Source organism: Gavialis gangeticus, unplaced genomic scaffold (assembly GCF_001723915.1).
Source record: "Gavialis gangeticus isolate Ggan-Ray unplaced genomic scaffold, GavGan_comp1, whole genome shotgun sequence".
In the NCBI taxonomy this organism is placed as follows: domain Eukaryota; kingdom Metazoa; phylum Chordata; order Crocodylia; family Gavialidae; genus Gavialis; species Gavialis gangeticus.
In genome coordinates, this window is record NW_017729001.1 from 12,904,113 (window position 1) to 12,924,321 (window position 20,209).

At 46.9% G+C, this 20,209-nt stretch overlaps 1 protein-coding gene across 2 annotated transcripts in view; it reads left to right on the plus strand.

Annotated features, from left to right (window-relative positions):
• BCR (BCR, RhoGEF and GTPase activating protein) overlaps positions 1-20,209 on the plus strand; it is a 160,852-nt gene that overhangs the window by 65,410 nt on the left and 75,233 nt on the right. For both annotated transcript variants that reach the window (XM_019506860.1, XM_019506859.1), the window contains exon 2: positions 18,796-18,980. In XM_019506860.1, the coding sequence (XP_019362405.1) occupies positions 18,796-18,980 (185 nt within the window). The remainder of the gene's footprint in view (positions 1-18,795; positions 18,981-20,209) is intronic.

Sequence of the window (20,209 nt, forward strand, 5' to 3'; positions counted from 1 at the left end):
TTGGCTTGTGGGAAGAATGAAGCTTGGTGGCTTAAGCTGCGTGTTTCCCATTGTAGCCATTCAGGTTCTAATGACGGCCCTTCCAAGACGCTGCACGTGCCTGTTGGTAGCCCAGATTCATCTCTTGCTACTCCCTTCAATTGCTGGAGGTCCAAATTTTTTATGATGGTAATCAAGAAATCTTAGTATCCTTCCACTTGTACCATAGAAGTTATAGCAGTGGATGAAAGGTTAAACCAAGGTCTTGTCCTTTGTCTTGGCAGGACAGTTCTCATGGGCTCTCACTGTTGAAGAGGGGGAGGTTTTTTTTGGCTTGGAGTCTACTGCATAGGATAGGGTGCTTGTCTTATCTCCGACATGAGAATAGCACTGGTAACCAGGAAAAAGTCTTGAAGAACCAACCCTGCTCTTATATTGTTAGCAATTAAGTGTATGAAGTAAGTAGTTGTGGTGATGGGATACGAAAGCTTTCAATTACATATGGTAAAATTAAAATTGGAACCTGTTGCTATTTAACGTGGAAACAAAACAGGAGTGATGGAGCCCAAGGCCATTCCCTCCTTTTCTTCTTCTGTGCTCAGTTAACCGCGGGCAGCAGGGAAAGGATTTAAAATACCAAGGAGCCAGATAGACAGACTCCTCTCATAAAAGCCTCTATTCATGGCTGTGTTCCCCTCCTCCCTCCGTGCTCTTCCTCCTTTAAATATATACCTTATACAGTGTATTTGGGCCTGCCGGTTGTGCCAGTTAGTGCAGAGGAAAAGGGAACATGGTGTTTTTGAGGCCAGGCAGTAAACCACACAACTGGCTAGGCAAATTGCACGGTGCCTGAAGCACTCTGGCATGCAATGCAGCCTTGGTCTGTCATTGTTCACAAGCCTCCAGATGTGAAAGGCTGTGCCCTCGACCCACGCTGCTGCATTCCCAGGGTCTCGGCAACATGTGGCCGGCGCTCAGTAGGAAGAGAGGATTTTTAATAGGATTCCAGGGAGGTGAGAGCCTTCTGCCTGATGTGTTCTCTTCACAGAGACCTCTTACAGACCTGCATACAGAAGCCTCCTGTATTACTGGGCACTATGCCCTTATTTTCTAAGCCTTGTATTCACAGCAGTGTGTAATACCTCTCTGAGTCTTGAGGACTCTACAGGGAGCCAACAGTATGGAGACTAGAAAGCCCTTCTCTCTCCTGGGCTTGCTGACAGGACTTGTAGGAAAGGGCCATGATTCCAGGAGGATGTCAAGGGAGTGACAAGACAGTGAGCAACAAGACAAAGGTATTTCATATACTGGATAGCAAGAAGTAGGGAGAGAGGTAAGGCTTGCCATGGTTTGGATGAGGCTCAGTATGGGAAGGTCCCTCTTTGTACCTTGGGAGCAGAGGGCAGTAATTCTGGGCTGCTTCTGTTCCTGGGTCAAAGTTGCATCTGGGTAGGTTACATAGGTCTGACAACTGCATACTCTAGGGTTAATAATAAACGTTAAGAGGAATGGTGGGGATATGACCTCATCCCAGAGCTGTACCCTTCAAGGCACTTGTTCTTGTTAAACAGGTGCACTGCCAACAGGCTTTCTCTAACATTCATTTATATGTATAACATCCAGTGCCTATGCTCCCGTTCTCTGATGGTGTCCAGGAGAGAGATCTACCAGCTGCTGGATAATGGCATTTCTCAATAGTGACCTCCTGAAACCAGATGAAGGAATACATGAGCCTGGGATGGAGCTCAGGCACATGGCATAAGTGCTTCCTGGTCCACAGGCCTTCCCTGAACAGAAGTGGGAAGGGATAATCACCCTTGTAAAAGGGCACAAGGGGGTTAAATGGTATTTGTGGTGTTAATACTCTCATCTAACAAGACCTTCCTGCTGCAGTGCCTGCTTTTCCCTAAGCTCAAATGGGAGTAATTCTTGACTAGCATGTGCTGAGTTGTTTTGCCTCTGCTTCCCAGTTTTTTTCCTGGGAAAGGTGCCAGGCTGGTGAAAGAGCCCCTCTGAGAGTGGCTGATAGCCAGTAATCCCCTTAGAAAAAGCCTATGCGCTGTGTGCCTGCTGTTCTGCAGCTCATGCTGTTACTAAATATTGCCTTTCACCCCCTGGCTGCTTGGAGTCCCATACAGAACTTGGCCTCCAAGAAGCAGCGCAGGGAGGGAGTAACAGCTGCTGTTCTCTAGAGACCCATCCATGCTCGTCTTCCCCGGTGGGAGGGAAGTGAAGTATGTTGCATTCAAATTCCAGCAGCCAAGAAACAGCAGTAGCAAAAGCACTTTCTGGTTATCTTTTGTGTATACCTAATGGGAACCCTTCAGCTTCTGGGAGCCTGCTTTCACACCCCACAACTTCTGTTCCCATGTCCTCTCCTTCCATACAAGGCAGAGCAATGGAGCCATCTCAAGCTAACTGCATCCTGAGCAGGGCTTTGAAGAAAGAGACTAGCTTTAGGGTCCTTCAGTTTCTCTGTGCCAAATTGGTGGAGGCTACAGAGCAAGCAAGACTATGAAGGACTAGGACCTTGTAACAGGACTGAGCCCCATGGCTGGCCGTGACATCTCATGACCTAGCAACTCCTGCCCTGCTCTGGCTCTCCTCAATTTTTGCCTGTCAGGCCTTGTGGTAATTTTATTTGGAGAGAAGGAGGCTGTCCAGGGTCCCAGAGCAAGCCCTGGTCCACCAGCAGTCAGTGGATTCTCCTTGAACCCCACTGGTGTGTGTCCTGCTCCCAAATGCTAAATGGATCCTCCTGGCCAGCCTGTGCCCTCCCAAGGCACTGATTGCCTTAAGAGCTAATTTTGTGTCTTCCAACCTCTCCTACAGCCACACTGAGCCTTGCAGGTGTAGCCGATCATCCCTTAGGTGGGGCACTTTGCCTCCTACCTAGTATCAGGCCATTTCAGGCCTCTGTGACCTTAGTCTTCACCCCTTTTATCTCACTGGTCCTCTTAGCTTACCTAGGCCCGTTGTATTGGACCCGACTTCTGGGCTCCAGCCTTTTTTTGCCCTTCTGGGCTTTGGACCCCCGACCCTGGTCTTGCCTCTCTAGGGCTGTGGGCCCCTGGCCCAGTCTCCACCCTTTTTGGGTGCTGGGCTCACTGGCCTCATCTCTGCCCCATTCTGGGTATTGTTAGGACCTCTTCCAACCCAAGCCTCCAGTCATAACTTAAAAGCATAAGCACGCTAGCTATAAGTAAAACTCTGAGCTTGCTGCCTTTATCACAACCCTCCTCATCCCTACTCATAAGCTTTCTGCAAAACCCCTAGTTCCTTCCTTGCAGCTCCCAGATATCGCAGGATCTCAGTCATTTGCTCAGCTACAGCCCTCTGCCTGCAGACTGTCTCAGGCCCTGGGTTTATATGCCTCTCAAGCTCTTTCCTCTTCCGGTCACAGGGCTCACAGCCACCCACAGGAGTTTCCAATTAGGCATGCTGGTTGTCCCCAGGGGCAGGTTACAGCTGCTGCTCTGCACTAGGGGCTCACAGCCTCTTGCCCTCTAGATGCCTGTATCCCAGCCCCCTCTCTCTGCTGCTTCCTTCTCCTTTAAAGTAACCTGGTTCCCTCTTACAGACCTTTAGATACAAACTAGTTTCTGTGCCATTATAACAGGCTAATAAAGACATCAGATTTATCCTGGCACAAAGCCTTTTGTTTTTTTTTCCTGGGGTCCTACGGGTGTACAAGCCCATTGTCCCACATTAAGTGCTTGTGAAGTATCTGAGAACACTTCTTCCAGGACAGTCAGGCCCAGGATAAGCTTGACATCTATTTTTACCTGACACTGGTCTCTAAAGGTAACCTAGTAGCTGACGTCCTGTCCCTGGGGGAGCTTATGGTCTCTAGTCTCCCTCAGCTGAAGCTTCATGAACAATAAGATGCAGGTCACACGTGGATGGGGCTCATTAACTGATCTCACGGTGGGATTCAGGGGAACATAGTCTTTCCATCTGACTTGAAGGGTCCTTTTTAACTAAGGACTCGATACTACTGCATCTGGCACTAGGAGGAGTTAAGAATGAGCTTGCCTGCTTGGGGTGACTGGGTGTAAAGGTATGCTAGTGATTTTCTGCTTTCAGCCTTGTAAACAAGAGAGACTATTAAGATCTATTAGCATGAGTGGATCATCTCTGAAGGCTCTTGTGGGGCTTCAGTGTTTGTTTCTTGGTTGCTCTGTTTGAAGTGTATTGGGGGGGAGGCAACACTTTTTTTTTCTCATCTTAGGACGGCTCTCTCTGTGCAATGTCTACTCAAAGTAAAATCAGTGTTCAATGCATCCTCCATCAATTTAGTTCGACTTAAGTGAAAAACAGGCTCTGGTTCCTTCCCTCTGCTCAACTGTAAATGGGTTTATAAAACTCTCTCTTTCTCGTAGGCACAAGTCGTCCTCCCATCCTTACCTCTTCACGTCTTCTCATGGAATCTTTAAGTTCTGCTGAACTTGCTGTCTGCATTCAGATGCATCGTCTGCACCCCTTTCGGGCTGGGAACTTGGGTAAAAAAATTTTAAAAAGCACTGCAGGTACCCACTTCTCGCTTTCACAGGTCCCTTGGACTCCCAGGTTACTAGGTGCTCTTGAAAATTGTACTTGCCTTCCTTGGTCTTACTTTTATTTTGCAGAGCCTAATCTAATTCACCTTCCCAGAGGAGGTGATTGAAACCAAGTCTGTTTTTTCCAAACTTTTTATTGGGCATGGGAATTAATATTTTGGGCATGGGTTTTAAGTTTGCTGTGTGGTTGTTGTTTTTTTTGTTTGTTTGTTTGTGGTTTGTTTGGTTGGTGTTTTTATAGCTGATCACATGTCCAGAGTGCTGGATAGGCCTTTGACATGAATTATAAGACAAATAAGCTGTCACAGACTGCACATTTCTGGGGCTGTGGAAGTAGTCTTTGTTGACCTCACCGAGAAGGAAAAAAACACACCTCTGGGGCAGAGACCATCTCTTCATTTGGTGCATCTTTCTACAGTGTCTAGCACCCTAAGCAACCAATCCCAGATTGAAGTCACAAAGTGCATTATATTTTTTCTTCTGCTGCTACTACTAGTGTAGGAGACCTGCCTGTTCCCTGTTCCTCCACTTGTTACAGACCTGTCTGAATGCGTGAGCCCCTGTTAAGTCATGTAAGAGTTGCTGTTAGAAAGGCTGCTGCAAGTGAAAGTGCAGTTTTCAATGCCAGGAAACGTAGCTGTGAGCAGACGTCGTGTGGAGAACGAGTGCTGTGCTGTGCTGTGCTGTTGAACAGAGTCGTCTCTGTGCAGCTCAGGGTCTAAAGCCTCAGAACTTCTATTTCGGGGCTGTGTCAAAAAGCTTAAAGACTGGACGAAGCATCAACACAACGCGTCTTCCAAGTTTCTGTAGAAGTCCTAGTAAAGCAGATCTAAATATAGCACAAGTGTCCCTTTATTTTTTTTCTGCAGTGGCATGTGTTTTGCTTATGATTTTACATTTCTTCCAGTAGTCAGAGCTTTCTGCGTCCTAGCAAAATATTTCACTTCATCCAAATGCCATATGAAAGGCGGGGCGAGTAAAGTGAGTAAATTAGATCATCTGCAAAGGAAAATGTACAAGGCTGGACTCTGGAACTGTTGGCAAGTCGGCAAGCAAGGGAACGTGTGGATGATACTAGGTGTGTCGCACATTATTGGAAAAAGGATTAGTTGTATGCACTACATTTAGCACTATTTGGCAGTTGTGTGGTTCTGAACTAATCATTTCTTTCCATCCCACTTCCTTTACAGTACAGTACTCAGGAGCCATCTTTCCATGACATTTTCTGTCTCTTTGCAAACTCCAGCCTAAAGCACTGAGATCAGTTCAGTCCCTCTTGCCATCCCAGGCTGTGTAGTCTTGGTGCTGTGGTCACATTTACCTGTAAGAGTCGCCCTCCGAGGTAAACGCGCTCAGTCACCCCATGCCCTTGTGCTAGAAAGCCAGGTTCTACCGTGGTCGCTGGCAAGATGGTTAGAGCCATCATGTTCCCAGGTTCCAGGGGTTTTTTTTCTTTTTTTTTTATAGCTCTACGGGCTCCTCCTTATATGCTTTTGAACTTGGGGTTACTTCTGCTTGCCAGTGAGAGAATGAACACTATCCAGAGCTGGGGACCAGGAGGCAGCCACCAGGAGGTGTCACCAATGGCAGTGATCTTCTTTCTGCACTTGCCACACGCAGCTCTGGCCTGCTCATTGGGTTGGGTATGGGCAGGGTCCCCCGACCAGCCTTGCCGGGTACTAGAGGCAGTGGAAGGGTGAGCTGGGATTGGTGACCGACACGATAGGAAGTGGTGTCCAGGTGTGGCCTGCCGTGTAAGCTGCCTGTGGGGGTTGAGAGCCATTCACGTGGCAGCAATGATGGGTGGCTAATATGCTGGGAGTCTTGTGGGAGCTGCCCAATCTGTACCCATTTTGTTTTCTTTTTAAACACATTTGTGTCTTACAGAAATGCTGCCCATGGGGGGTCGCAGCCCCTGTCTGTTAAATGGGTCATTACTGTGGTAAATAATTGATAGAAACAGGTTTGACGTGCTGATGTCAAACCAGGGTGATCATCATCAAGCCTCCTGGAATTTCAGTGCTTCATCTATGGGGTGTCTGTCTCCAGCGGGAAGGGACAGTGGGACGCCAGAGAGCAGGAGGAAAATATTTAAAAAACTCGAGAGAGGTTTGCTTGATAGTGTTGTGTTTAGCGTCTGAAACCTGGTGGTATTTAGTAGTGGAGCAGGGAGGGGCAGCCAGGACTCCTGGGTTCCATCGTCAGCTCTGCCACCTGCCTCTGTATGGCTTTTGGATTAATAGCTCATCCTCTCTGGTCCAGTTTACCTGTCTGGAAAAAAATAAAAAATAAAAAAGCCCCAACAAACAAAAAACCCCCCTGATAATAAATGTACTATTGCACAAGAGGTTGGTGGCTAATTAATATTAGAAAAGAGCTTTGAACTCAGTTGGAGGTTGCCCTGCATCCTAGCTTGCTTAGTGCTCCTAAAAGTTATTTGAAGACTCATGGTGCTCAGGAAAAGTCCTAGAAGATTGGAAGAAGGCCAGTGTGGTGCCTATCATTAAGAAAGGGAGAAAGGAGGACCCAAGGAACTACAGACCAATTGGTTTGACCTCAGTCCTTGGTAAAATCCTGGAGAAAACTATCAGAGTCTATTAGTGACAGGCTCACGGAAGGCAGTATTCTGAAGGATAGCCAACATGGCGTAGGTCATGCCAGACCAACCTCATTTCCTTCTACAATCGGGTAACTTGCCACGTGGATGAGGGAAATGAGTTTGATGTCATATACTTGGACTTAAAAAGGCTTTTGACCTGGTCTCCCACAATGTCTACATGGTAAAATTTAAGAAAATGCAGCCTTGATTACTTTATGGTCCAGTAGACAGGTAACTCGCTCTGTGATAGGACCCAGAGGGTATTGATTTGATGGAACTGAGTTATCATAGTGGAAGCTGACCAGTGACGTCCCTCGTGGTTCAGTACTTGGACCAGTGCTTTTCTACATGTTCATCAGCTATTTGGATTTGGGTATTAAAAGCGAACTGGCAAAGTTCATTGATGGCACCAAACTATGGGGGAGTGTGGTCATGCTCAAAAACAGGCTGGCAGTGCAGGCTGACCTGGACAGGCTTGTGAGGTGGGCAGACCTCTCAACCTCATGTCATTTAATATGGAGAAACGTAAAGTGCTCCACCTAGGGAGAAATTATCCACAACACACTTGCAGGCTCAGCAGTGCTACGCTTGCCAGCGTCACAACTAAATGAGATCTGAGTGTCATGATAGACAACAAAATGAACATGAGCCACCAATACAATGCTGTAGCTGGCAGAGCTAATCAAACAGTGGCATGCATCTACTGAGGCATCTTGAGCAAGGCTAAGATGCCATCCTTCTGCTCTACTCAGCCTTGGTGAGGCTGCAGCTGGAGTACTGCATCCAGTTTTGGGCACTGCACTTCAGGCAGGATAGAGAGAAGCTCAAGAGAGTCCAAAGGAGAGCCACACACATGTTTAGAGGCCTAAACACCAAGTCACATAAGGAGATTCAGGGTGAAAGACTTGGGGCTGTTCAGCCTGGAGAAGAGAAGACTCAGAGGGAACTTGGTGGTAGCCTATAAGTATATCAGGAGTGTACATCAGGGCCTGGGGGAGCATCTATTCACCAAGGCCCCCCAGGGGAGGACAAGAAATAATGGGCACAAACCGATTTTGAAGATTGCTTCAGGCTAGACATAAGGAAAAACTTCTTTACAAGTTGAGTGCCAAGGGTTTGGAACAGGCTCCCCCCCAGAGGTGGTCCAGTCACCTACCCTAGTGATCTTCAAAAAGCATCTCGACACCCACCTTGCTGGGGTCATCTGCTCCTAGTGGTCTTCCTGCCCAAGTGCAGGGGGACTGGACCCGATGATCTTGTAAGGTCCCTTCCAGCCCCTAACATCTATGAAAGTACAAAAAATGCTGGGACTTGAACCAACACACAAAGTGCAACAAGTCCTATGATAGGTATGGCCAATCCTGCAGGAATAGCTACATGGCAATGGCCCTACTTTCAGTGTCATGTTCTAGCATGCACTGCGGCCGTGTGAAACATGAGGAGGATTCTCCGGGTGCTGGCCTGGACTTTGGAACTGCCAAATCTTGCTCCAAGGGTGGGGTGGGGACGAGAAGGTCTCCAGAGCATGACACACTATCTGATGGTGAATGTGATTCAAGATATGGAAAATAAAAACAGAAGGTCAGAGTTCAAATAAATGTAATAATTTCCCTCTTCCAGCCAGGATTCTCTCCTCTGAGCAAATCCTGGTGTAGAATTACCACCAGTAATTTGTATAAACTCTTACTTGCATGCATGCATTACCTTGGCATGCGGACTGGGGTCCTCACCCTTTTAATGCACCTGGTACCAAGGAATCCCTGCAGTAAATCCGTACCAGTGTTGGGGGAGAAAAGGGGATTGAGCAGTCAAGTCTAAGATACTTCAACATGTTTTTTTCCCTTGTGACTTGCCACATGAAGCTTTCTCCTGTGATTAAACAATCCTTGGCAGACTAATGAGAAGGCCCATGTAGGGCTTGCATCCAGGAGAGGGCCTTGCTTGTGTCTCCACAGGTAATTCCTTCTGCTTTGCTCTCTTCCCTGACTTACCTTATTCTGTGTCCCATGTCCTGAACTGTCCTCAGAGTCAGCTCTGTGGACATTGCAGCTGCATGCTGTGTGCCTAGCCAATCCATCTTTGATCCTAGCACCAGCCCTTCTAGCCTTCCTGAGCTCAGGTCAGCATGTAAGCTTGTTGTATTGAACACCCACAGCTCTCATTTAAACTGGTGGGGGTTGTGGGAGCTGCTTATGGCTAGAACTGAACTCATGAGCTCTTTTTTTTTTTCCCCCCCTAACCTTCGTACCATACAACCCTATGACTGGCTGGGCTCAGCCAATTTCAGCCCCTGGGCTTTAGAGCTGGCATCCTTGCTGGCAGCTTAGGTTTGCAGATGTGAGATTGGAAACCCAAGGATACTGTAGTTGTTTTCATTATCTGTGTGGGCTGTTACATCTTAACTCTTCCTGTATTTGAAAGGGGGGCTCCTTGTGAACTGCACTGGAGCAGAGCAGTCTGTGATGTGTTGTTTCCTTCAGATGAAATGCAACCCCTGCTTTAATCTGTGCCCAACCTGTTTCTCTGCCTGGTTTAGGTGGCTCTGTCAAATGTACCTTTATTCAGGTCTTGTTGCTTAAGATAGGTCATTACGTATCTGCTTCTTGTAGGTGTACCCAGGAAAGAGTGGGACCATTGCTTTCTTTCCCAGTTTCCTGCTGCTCCCGGGGACCCTGCTTACCTGTCAGTCACCAGGGTGCTTCTTGGAACTGTCTTGGCTCACTGTCAGTTAATAAAACTAATGGCTTTTTGCTGACTTCAGTTGACCGTGGGTCAATGCTCATTCTAGACCACTCGGGATCGTTTTGTCCCCAGTGCTCTGCAGGACTAGGTGGGGCTAGCACAACCCAGCATGGGGAGGAAGGTGATTCTCATCCATCAGACAGTAGTGGTGCGAAAATAAGCTGTCCGTTGTTATTGACTGCGTAGTTCTTCCTGATACATTCTTTTTTTTCTTTATGTGATTTGAACAGCAGTGACCTAGCTAAAAGTGTAAGCATTTAAAGCATCTCTTGATTGGCATGTGAGTGAGTGCCCATTTCGATGAATGAGTCGGTTCACATTTCAGAGCTGTTTTCTCAGGCTGTCTGCAAACTCAGACAGTCATTGCTGTGGTTGTGTTTTGGGTCTTGATTTCAATGTTTTCTACTTCATAGCCATAACTAGAGATCAACTTTTTAAAATGCAAAGTAAGGTTCTGGAGAACAAGGTAGCAGCTTGGGAAAGATGCTGGTGTGCTGTACTGACCTACGCCAAACCTGGATGTCATTCCAGCCATGTTACAGAACAGTTTCACGTTACTTGAGTTGAAAGGAAGTAAAAATGTGCTCAAAATAGGTTGTTGTGGTGGTGTTAGGCAAGGCCTGTCTGTCTGGTGAGATGCACGGACACATGGACACGCACATTAACAATTGGCTGCTTATTCTAGGCCAAGATGGTAAGTCAGCACTTTCTTCTTGTTCCTTTTTTAACTCTGTAACAAATAAGATCTTAGTGCATAGATTTACAGTGTAAACAGGAAAAGAGTGGATAACTTTATTGGCCTCTTGGTCTTTTGACCATGTTAGCTAAAAAGGAAAAATGTCAGTGTAATGGAGATTGTCCCGATGGGGAATGGAGACTGGAGGTCTGGAAATAAATAACATAATGTTCTTACCAGTCATGTTGCTGTTGTTGAACAGAATATGAAATACCCCCTGCTGCCCAGGGTCGGACCTCTCTTCCCTTTTCACAGACCTGTCTATTCATTTAGCACAAGCCCTCTTTTGAACAGACATTTTCCTCTGTGCTTGGCAAGATTTTCTGGCTAGTTCCAGTCAGATCAGGAAATTGCTAACCTGCTGGATGAAACTTCTATTTTTTAATAACCTCTGTCTCAGTATTTGTTCTATTTCCCCCCTGTATTAATTTTTACCACCACCACCCCACCCCCCAGCAGTCAATGCTGCAATATTTTGTTTAAAGTTAGGAGGAATTTTCTCTGTGTGAAAGGGCCACTGAGAATGCAGCAGGGGAGTAGTACACTGGGTATTTATTGTCTGTTCATCTGCTTGTGCTGTCCAAGACTATCTGCACCAGGTATGAGACTCAAAGCAGCCTCAACTGTGTAGCTTGTGATGCTGATAAAGCCCTAATAAATCCAAAGGGGAGAGTATGTGCTTGCTGTTTGTTTGGGCCTTTCATGCTTGTTGTTTGTTGGTTAGCCTCTAGACAACCCATAGAGTGTGGGCATCACTAACCATCAACATCCATGGGTATTTTGCAAGGTTAGTTCCAAACAGAGCATTGTAGTAGCTTAGAAATATGTTAGTAGCTGTGGAGCTTTTTTCCTTGGTCTGAGAAAAAAGCATTATGCCTTCCAGATGTTCAAGAAGTGGTACGAACTAGTTGTGACCACAGCAAAAAGCTCGGCTCCCAGGTCCTGTTCATAGTGAGAAACTGTTGCGGTACTCGCACCATTCCAGTTAATTATCTGAAGCTGATTACTGGTAGGATGCAGTGATGGGAGCCACGCCACTAGGGCCGTGCGAAACGGCACTGTTCTGTTCCGGCTTCAGTTTCGAGGTCTGGACGGAACAGTGTTTTGTATCGAATTTCATTTTGAATCGAAATAACCTCGCTGTTTCGCTTTGTTGAGACAGTGAGGCTGTTTTAACACTGTTTCGACGTTTCGCCCGACCATGGGGATGGGGAAAGGAACTCAGCTCAGCTGAGTTTCCAACCCCAGCAGGGGCCAGGAAGTCAGCCCAGCTGGGCTGACTCTCCATCCCCTGTGCTAGATCCTGCCAGGGAGGGGAGTGCTAACTTCCTGCCCCTGGTGCAATCTAATGCGGGGGTGTGGAGGCAGCTCAGCTGGGCTGACTCATCGTTGAAACATTTTGACTTCCGAAAAGTTTCAACTAGCCTCGTTTTGTTTCGAGGCTATTTTGATGCCCTTTGTTTCGCTTCAGTTCTGCTGTTTCAACTTCAAAATGAGTCAAAACAGTGTCGAAACTAAACAGCCAGCAAAATTTTGCACAGCTCTACACGCCACTGCACCATTGCAGAGCTTCACAAGGATCAGTACTCTCTCTCTGGACCATTGCATTGTCTACATCCAACCAGGCTTTGACACCCACACTAGGTGGGAAACATGGCTTTATTTAGATGACACTGCATGACTTAACTAATGTTGCAGATTGAACTTGACACCTGGCCAGAATCAGCCTAGGTATGAAAAATGACTGCCTGGAGCTGGACTGAGCAAAGTGGGGTCATATTGGTTGGCATCTTTGTAGAGTGTGCAGGCATAATGCAGTCTCTTCTGCCTATGAATCTATGAAGCTACGTATCACCAATAGGGCAGTTTATCCTGCAGTTCAGGAGCACCCCTGGATTTCTCACTGTTACTGAATTCCCTCACTTAGTAGCATTGGTGAGCAATTCTTTCTACCATCCAAGGAAACCTAGGAACATCTAGGGCATCTTGTCTCATAACATGGCAATTGATCTGGTCCCAATAGTATATGCCTTCATCGGCTCCTGACTGGATTACAGCACTGTGGTCTCCCTGGGCGCAAAGCCTTCAGCCCCCAGGAAAAGTCAATTAGTACAGGACGCAGCAGTGCATCTCCTCAGCAACACAGACTAACGCATCAAGCCTGTCCTCTGCTTTGGCTCCCCGTAGAATAGATGGGAGATAAAAGGTCTGTGTTCTTCTCTTCAGGGTGCTTAATGAGCTGGGCTTGGTAGAGCAAAAAGCTATAAATTAAAGCTCTGAAATGAGGACTGTGGTCCAAGTCACTGCTTCTGAGGCAAGAGTAAAGTTCATCTGTGCTGAAGACTGAGCTTTATTGGGGTAAAAAATGATGGCATGGGCTCTGACAACTTTGGGGAACCTCCAGAAACCCCAGACCCACCAGACCAAGGTGCACTTCTGCCACCTACATTTTATTTATAGTATGAGTGCAGCTTGCTTCCTTACAGAGTAGGGGGGAGCAAGAAGACTGGCAAAATCTACAGGTGACTGATTCCAGTTTTGCCCTGCAATGTGCTGCAAGATGATACTCGGATACCACAATGGTGGGTGTTGGATACTGACCCAAATTAAATAATTATATTTTTTTGAGGAATTCAGTGGATGTAAATTGGAACTAAACTCTTCTCAGTCAGTCTTGTTTTTAAGCTGGAACCACTGTATTTCTTTTGATGCTGCCAGAGTGCATCCTCAGAGCTCATCTTGTGCATGCCAGGGAATGAGGAAAGGCTTCCTGACTCCATTGTGTGAAGCTGTTTGCTTAACTCAGCCTCCTTTGTGTGCATGCACTGCGCCTGTGTAAGGTTGCAGAGGTAACATAGTATGCTCCAGCTGTGATCTTGCTCCCCCCAGCTAAGTGAGACTAGCTAAACCCCCTTCTCTTCTGTCTCATCCTAGTAGCTGCTGGCACCCCAGAGCGCAGCGGAGCAAGGGAGCATGGTGCTTGCCTGGGGGTCTTTCTCATGGAAGCTCTGTTCCTAACATGTATAACAGAGGTGGTCCCCTAGGAAGCCTCCCAGGTGGAACAAAAGCAATGTGAGATTCCCCTGTTTGTGCATCATGGGGGTGTAAAGTGTTTGAGGTGATGGGCAAGCTAAGAGCTGATGATTCTTGCCTCAGCCTCTGCTTTCACGCTCATCTGGTAGCAAAGAATGGATTTGCAAACTAATAGGATTTATGCTGCTAAATGAACTTGTTTTTTGTATCTGAATGGAAGCTTTAGGTTTCACTAAACAGCTCCTTTACATGCTAATACATGTGCGGCATGCAGGGAAGAGATACAGAGCTCGAGGGGCAGAACTTCCTCTGAATCTGTTTAGCGTCATAGCAGAGCTTTCTCTTGACCCAGCTGAGCAGAATAAAGCCACTGAGATCTGACATGGTCAATGCATGTGTCTTTTTTTTCTTCTGATATTTGATCTTGGCTGTAGGGAGAGAGAGGCTGGCAGTGTAATTATTGTTTGGGGATCTGAGCTTGGGGGGAGGGAGCACCAAATACCAACAGTCTTCTCTACGATAGATATTTTGGGGGAAGTAGACTGAGAAGGGAAATACACAATGCTTCATTTTCCATATAGTTTTATTTCTTAAAGTCCTTTGTGAATCTTCCTAACATCTTGCACAGCCATGTTACCAGAATGTGAGGTGAGCCATCCACACCCCCCTATTATGCTAAGCTGTGTGCTATGTTTGAATCCCACACCAGCCTGCAAGCAGCTTTCCTGATAAGAAAAATAAGATGATTCCATATTATTATTTATTGCTGAACAAAACATCTGAAGCATGATGATGTAGTTAATTTGAGAATACAGGATAATAACTGTAAGGGTAAAAATCATTCCTGAAATGTTGTAATTATCCTAATAACAAGCACTAAGGCTAAACTTTAAAGGAATCCAAGCAGGTTAATTTGTACAGTCAGGGTACCCAGATCACCTTAATTCTGCCCCTACCTTCCACCTAGGTCCTAGGAAGTGTTTCGACACAGGCAGGCATAACTCAGCTCAGCTACTCATAATAATGACATGAGTTTAGACACTTCTGGGTGGCAAATGCATGCTGGAGTCAAGGCTAGCATAAGATTATTATTTTCAACACTTGAGCAAGCTGGATCAAGGCATGGGTAGGGTGACACCTGCTGCAGTGACACTTCCCTGCGTGCCCATAGTGCCACCCAGCATATAATCATGCATGCTTGATGAAGACTTGCCATGCCTTTGTGGACCAGACAAGATGAAGCTGCCTTTTAAAGACTCATTTGTTGCTTTCATTTTTCCCCCTCTAGCAAGAAATGTTCTTGAAGAGCTTACAGCCTAATTATAGGCGAGAGGGACAATTGAGCATAACATGACAAATGGTGTGGGTGGGGGAAGAAATGGATAACAATAAGGTTGTGCCTTATCTATCTTGATGAGATTTGTGCTGGGAAGGTTTAATTCCAGGTCTACTTGCATGTATAGGTGGAACTGAGAAACTGGGGGGTGTGGGAAGGAAGTGGGGAGAGCAAGGGAAACAAAGATGGGAAGGCGGAGGGACAGGGAAGCTGTAAGAAGGGAGTAGGGGACTGAGATTAGGACCACGTAAGAGAAGGGAGCAACAGAGGGAGAGCTCAGGAAGATGAAAGCATTTACTTGGAGGATGCAGATGGAAAGCAGGCAAAGTGAGGTGAGTGTCACTGGGGCCAGTTCATGATGGGGCACCGGAACGCAAATGAAGTCAGCTGAACAGAATTCAGGATTTTGTAAGCCCCTCTCTTCCACCTTTTTCTGTCAGTAGCTCACAAGACCTGTCACTGGAAGGAGGTGGGTGAAGGGACTTCTCTCCCCTGGAGCCAGACTCCGTTCTGAGAATCTGAATATCCTTGTTTCCCCAGCAACAATCGGAGACTGTAAAAGTTTTAGATTCTGTGCCTGGCATGAGCTGTAGAAAGCCGAGGTGGAAAAGCTGCTACAAAGCCTTTTAAAGCTATAAGGGCCCCATGTGGATACAGCAATAATATTTTATTCTTCCAATATGCAGATCCCAGTGCACTTGGTAAACACTAAAGGGAGGAAGAGAGGAACATGTTCTCTTAATGTTACAGCTGGGCAAATTGAGAGACAGAGACTGAGTGGGCTTTTAAGGTCGCATGGAAGCCTGTGATACAATTGTAGTTGCTTGCAAGTCCCTGTTCTGTGGCTTGCCTTTCCTTGCAGGAGGATTTAAAGTGAGTCTTGGAGGTCAGAGCATGGAAATGGTTCCCTAGTGGGGTGGGGGGAAGAAAAATTAGCAGAGAGTTATACCAAACATCGTAGCATCTATTTCTACATGAGCAGAGATGGAGCAGACTGACAATTAGCAAGTGTGGGAATGGGAGAAAAAAATCCTGCCGTCATCTCTGTACAGCAGCACAATCTTGCCTTTATCTGTATATTGGAGAGAAGCTGGTCTGTTGGGGAGTGGCTTGAAGAAACTTTTGGGAGGGGGAAGAGCGTTCTTGTCTCTTCCAAGGTGGGAAGATGGATAAGATCCTTGATCTTCCAGTTTGGATAACACCAGTCTTCAACTGAAAATAACTTACCTTGCCAGCTTACTAGTCTAGAAAAATGTCCAGATCAGATGACTTCCCTGGAGGAGCATAGCGGTTGCCTCTGTCACCAGGATATTAAAAATCTATGCTGGCAATAGGGAGGTGACGGATGGGTTAACAGAAGCCAGCATCCCTCCTTTCTCACTGGTTCTTTCTGGAGTAACATGTTCACAAGAAGTTCCCTGTGGCTGAGTAAAGACTTTGCAACTTTCTTTCTGCCTAGTTATCACTACCACATGGGAGCTTGTACTGCCTTCTCTGGGTCCTGTCATTTAGCTAAAGGCCTCTTGAAGTCCATAGTGGACTGTGGTTGGCTGCCAGCAAATCGGGAGGGAGTTTGTACTATAGGCAGCAACTATCACAGACTTCATCAAACAATCTTATTTAAACTCTTGCTAAGCAATCATTAGACAAAACAACACCATTGGGTCATCTTTGGGACCACTGGGGAAGCTGGAAGGCTACCAGGCAAAGGTCTTTCCCAAGTACACGACTTGGCCTTTACTACTTGTTCTTGTGGTTCTTGTGCAGTGTCAAGGCTGTCAGGAAACGCAAGGTGACACCTCAAGGGATTAAGTAGCACAGGGCCCCTATAGGCTTATTAAAATAACACTGTCATGGACCTGCATGGGTTTGCTAGGCTTAGGCCTCAGAGCTAGTCATTTCTAGTACATATAATTTCTCCAGCAAATGTAGAGTTGGGTGCTAAGGGTATTGTTTTTATAAATACCTTGACCAGTTCCCCGTTTTGCATTGGCTTTAGATCTAAACTTTTACTCCTTTCTCACAAAGTTCATGCCCTTTGTGGGAGTAAGTCATTGAGATGGCTGTGAGGGAGGGAAGTGGGTTGTAAAATGTTACTCTTCCACCCTGGGCTTGACAGTTGTCTGGCAGAATTGTTGGTGTGTCTGGCAGTTGCTGAGCTTCACTTCCTTAGCAGGACCTCAATATTTGTGAAGGGGAGGCAGATTTGGTCCCCTTTTTATATTTCAGCCTGAATTTAATGCACAGCTTTCATAAAAAGCTCCCCAGGCCCTAACAGGAGGCTCTGTCCTCTATGTCCTCTTCTGTCCTCTAAAGCTAGAAAGGAGAGTTAGTTACTTCACAGGGGATCAAGACTAAGCTGATTTCTATAAATCTTCATTGTTCTTTTGCAGGTTCCCATTTCCCCTGCAATGCCCTTTTGAAAGGGGGCAGCGACACTTGTAGAGGAAAGAGAGAGGGTTGAAAGTAAGCTGTAATGCTGCACATTCAGGTCCCGTGCTCACTGGCCCATGCTTAAACATTCTTGTTTGCACACAGGTATTTTTGAACAGTTGGGGGCCTTAGTCTGGAGAAGCAATGGCGACGTGTAGGGGGGTGCACATGCACCCCATGACCAGCCATGCTTGCTGCTTAGGCAGTGGGCGGGGGGCAGGCAGGAGCACCGGTGCCCCCCCTGCAAGTGCCAGTGAGGAAGTGGAGTGCCGTGACACTTCAGGAAGCAGCCCCAGTGATTGGCTGTCTCGTGATTGGCCACAGGGGATCTCTCCGTCCCCAGTCAACAAGATCGCTGGAGGGTGGGTGGGGCCCCCCGCCCCCCCCGACTAAGGCGGCATCAGTCACCCATGCTGGGAAGAGAATTGAGGCCTATGTACTACTCAAGAGACGTAATGGCTTGGATCTCTCTTAAGGGACAAACATTCACTCACCCTCGCCTATTGCTGACGCTTGCCCGTGGCTGAATTTCCTCCTTTCTGCACTGTGCAGAGTAATCGGAGAGGCTATGGCAGACAGGTAGAGCAAGCTGTGTCCTTAACAGGATACATACAGCAGGCTCCTCTGTCCTTACTCAGTGCAGGATACAAACCAGAGTCCTGCCCCCCAGTCTTTTCTGCAGGGGTTCACTTGCTTTGGATGAAGCGAGTGTTAGTTGAACTGATTCTCCTTGCGATTGAGGGGTTAATCTCAAAACTAAGGAGTTAGGGGCATTCCCCAGGGGGCCCATTGGGAGGTTTTAGTAGTAGGTTTGTGCACTTGACATTTAGTGTTTCAGCTCAGGAACAGGAGCGCAGGGAAGCAGTCTGAGGAAAACCTGAAATTTCTCTCTTGGTCAGTAAGTCTATAAAATCCATCTGATTGCTGAATTGGTGAAGGTGCAATCCCTGCTGTGCTGAGTAGATGAGGTTCTTTGCCCTAATCCACTGCACTCATGAAAACAAGATTGAGGAAACATAGCCCTGGATTGCAAGTAACTGCAGGAGCCCTATAAAAGTATTGCAGGGAATCTTTAACACTTGGTAATAAAGGCAAAAATGAAGGTGCATAGACTATGATTAGACACGGAAGAATTTGTTAGATTGCAGAAAACCTCTATTGTAGCTGCTAAGGGGTGGAATAAGGTCTGTAGTTACAGCATAAATTTGTTAAACTTGGGCCTGGACTGGACATATGTCTAACCGTCGATGATCCTGCATTTACTGAATGTTGATTAAATAAGTGTCATCACCAGGCATCGAGGAAGGGAGCTGGCAGACCAGCCTATGTTATTTTCCTACCCCATTGTTCTGTGTCTAATATAGGTTTTTCTCTACAGATGCTTCATTCAGTGGGACGCCACCTAGCTATGCCTATGATGCTGACCGTGCCGAAGAACAGCGGCGACACCATGACATGATGCCCTACATTGATGACTCACCGTCATCATCACCACATCTCAGTTCCAAGAGTCGGGGCAGCCGAGATACACTCTCTTCAGGGTCTCTGGAGTCCACAAAATCAGTGAGTCCTTTTAGTCATCTCTTTGCCTGGAGATAGCATGGCTTAGGGGAGAGTGTTTCAAGGAAGGGGATGTATCAGCAACAGACAAGAACTAAGACCACTAGTGTGGAAAGAAGGACTGATCGACCTGTGAGTGGTGGTCTGGAAGCCTTTATGGCTTTCATATATTTGTCTCACTTGCTAGGGATTTGTATTTGCAAATTTGGGGGCCAGGTTTTTGTTTTTTTCAGTTATACTGATATAAATAACCCTAGTGAATAAGTAAGGTTGCTTAATGAAGCAGGGTTGTAGAATCTATCTCAACTACCAGCTGTAAGAAGATTATACCTAGGAAGTACATGGTAATGGTACTATGGAATGTGTTTTGAAAGAGTATTTGAATTGCATGTAGATAACCACATGCTTTGACAAGCATTTAAACATGGCAAAATCTATTTAATTTGAACACTGGATGACAGGTGGAATTAAAACTGCCAACCTACTAAGCTTTTAAGTGTAGTGACCGTGTACATGAAGAAGCTGCTTTTGGTGAAAAATTTTATCTGCACTTAATAGCTATTTAATGTGACCATCTATAATAGATTAAACTATCACAATGGCTTTAAAATCTACTAATCTGACTTCCTGCGTGACAGAGACCATAGAACTTTCTACCTCAAATTCAGTACTTGGTCTTGAACTGAAGCTTATCTTTTAGAAAAACCTTGGGGGCGGGGTGTATATGTATATCTTATGTATACTAGCCAAATGCCCTTCAAGAATGATGGGGGGTGGGCACCCACTGCCCTCCCTACACTGCTGTCCCAGTCTGTCCCTGCTGTTGCCCATCATAACTGATTGGGGGGGGGGCAGAGCACCACCACCCAGCACCCTGCAGTACCACCGCTCTGCCTGTGGCCCTTTGCGCCTCCCCCACCCCTACATCTGTCCCCATGCACCAGAGTGGGGGGGGCAAGGCCAGTGCTAAGCTGTCAGCACCCCAGGAGGCAGTAGCACGGGGTGCTGTTGGATGCGGCAGCAAAGTTGGATCTGCCTCCAGCTCCATGTGCCAGAGTGGGGGGAGGGGGGTGAGGCCAGCACTGCTGGCCTCACCTACCTGCTCCGGCCCCTCAGCTCAGTCCGTATCATCATGGGGGGTGGGAGCCAGGCAGGGATGTGGCCCCGCATCTGGCCCTGCCCCCGCTTCTCATCTGGCCCCATTCTTCCCCCCTCCCCCCTGCCACTTCGGG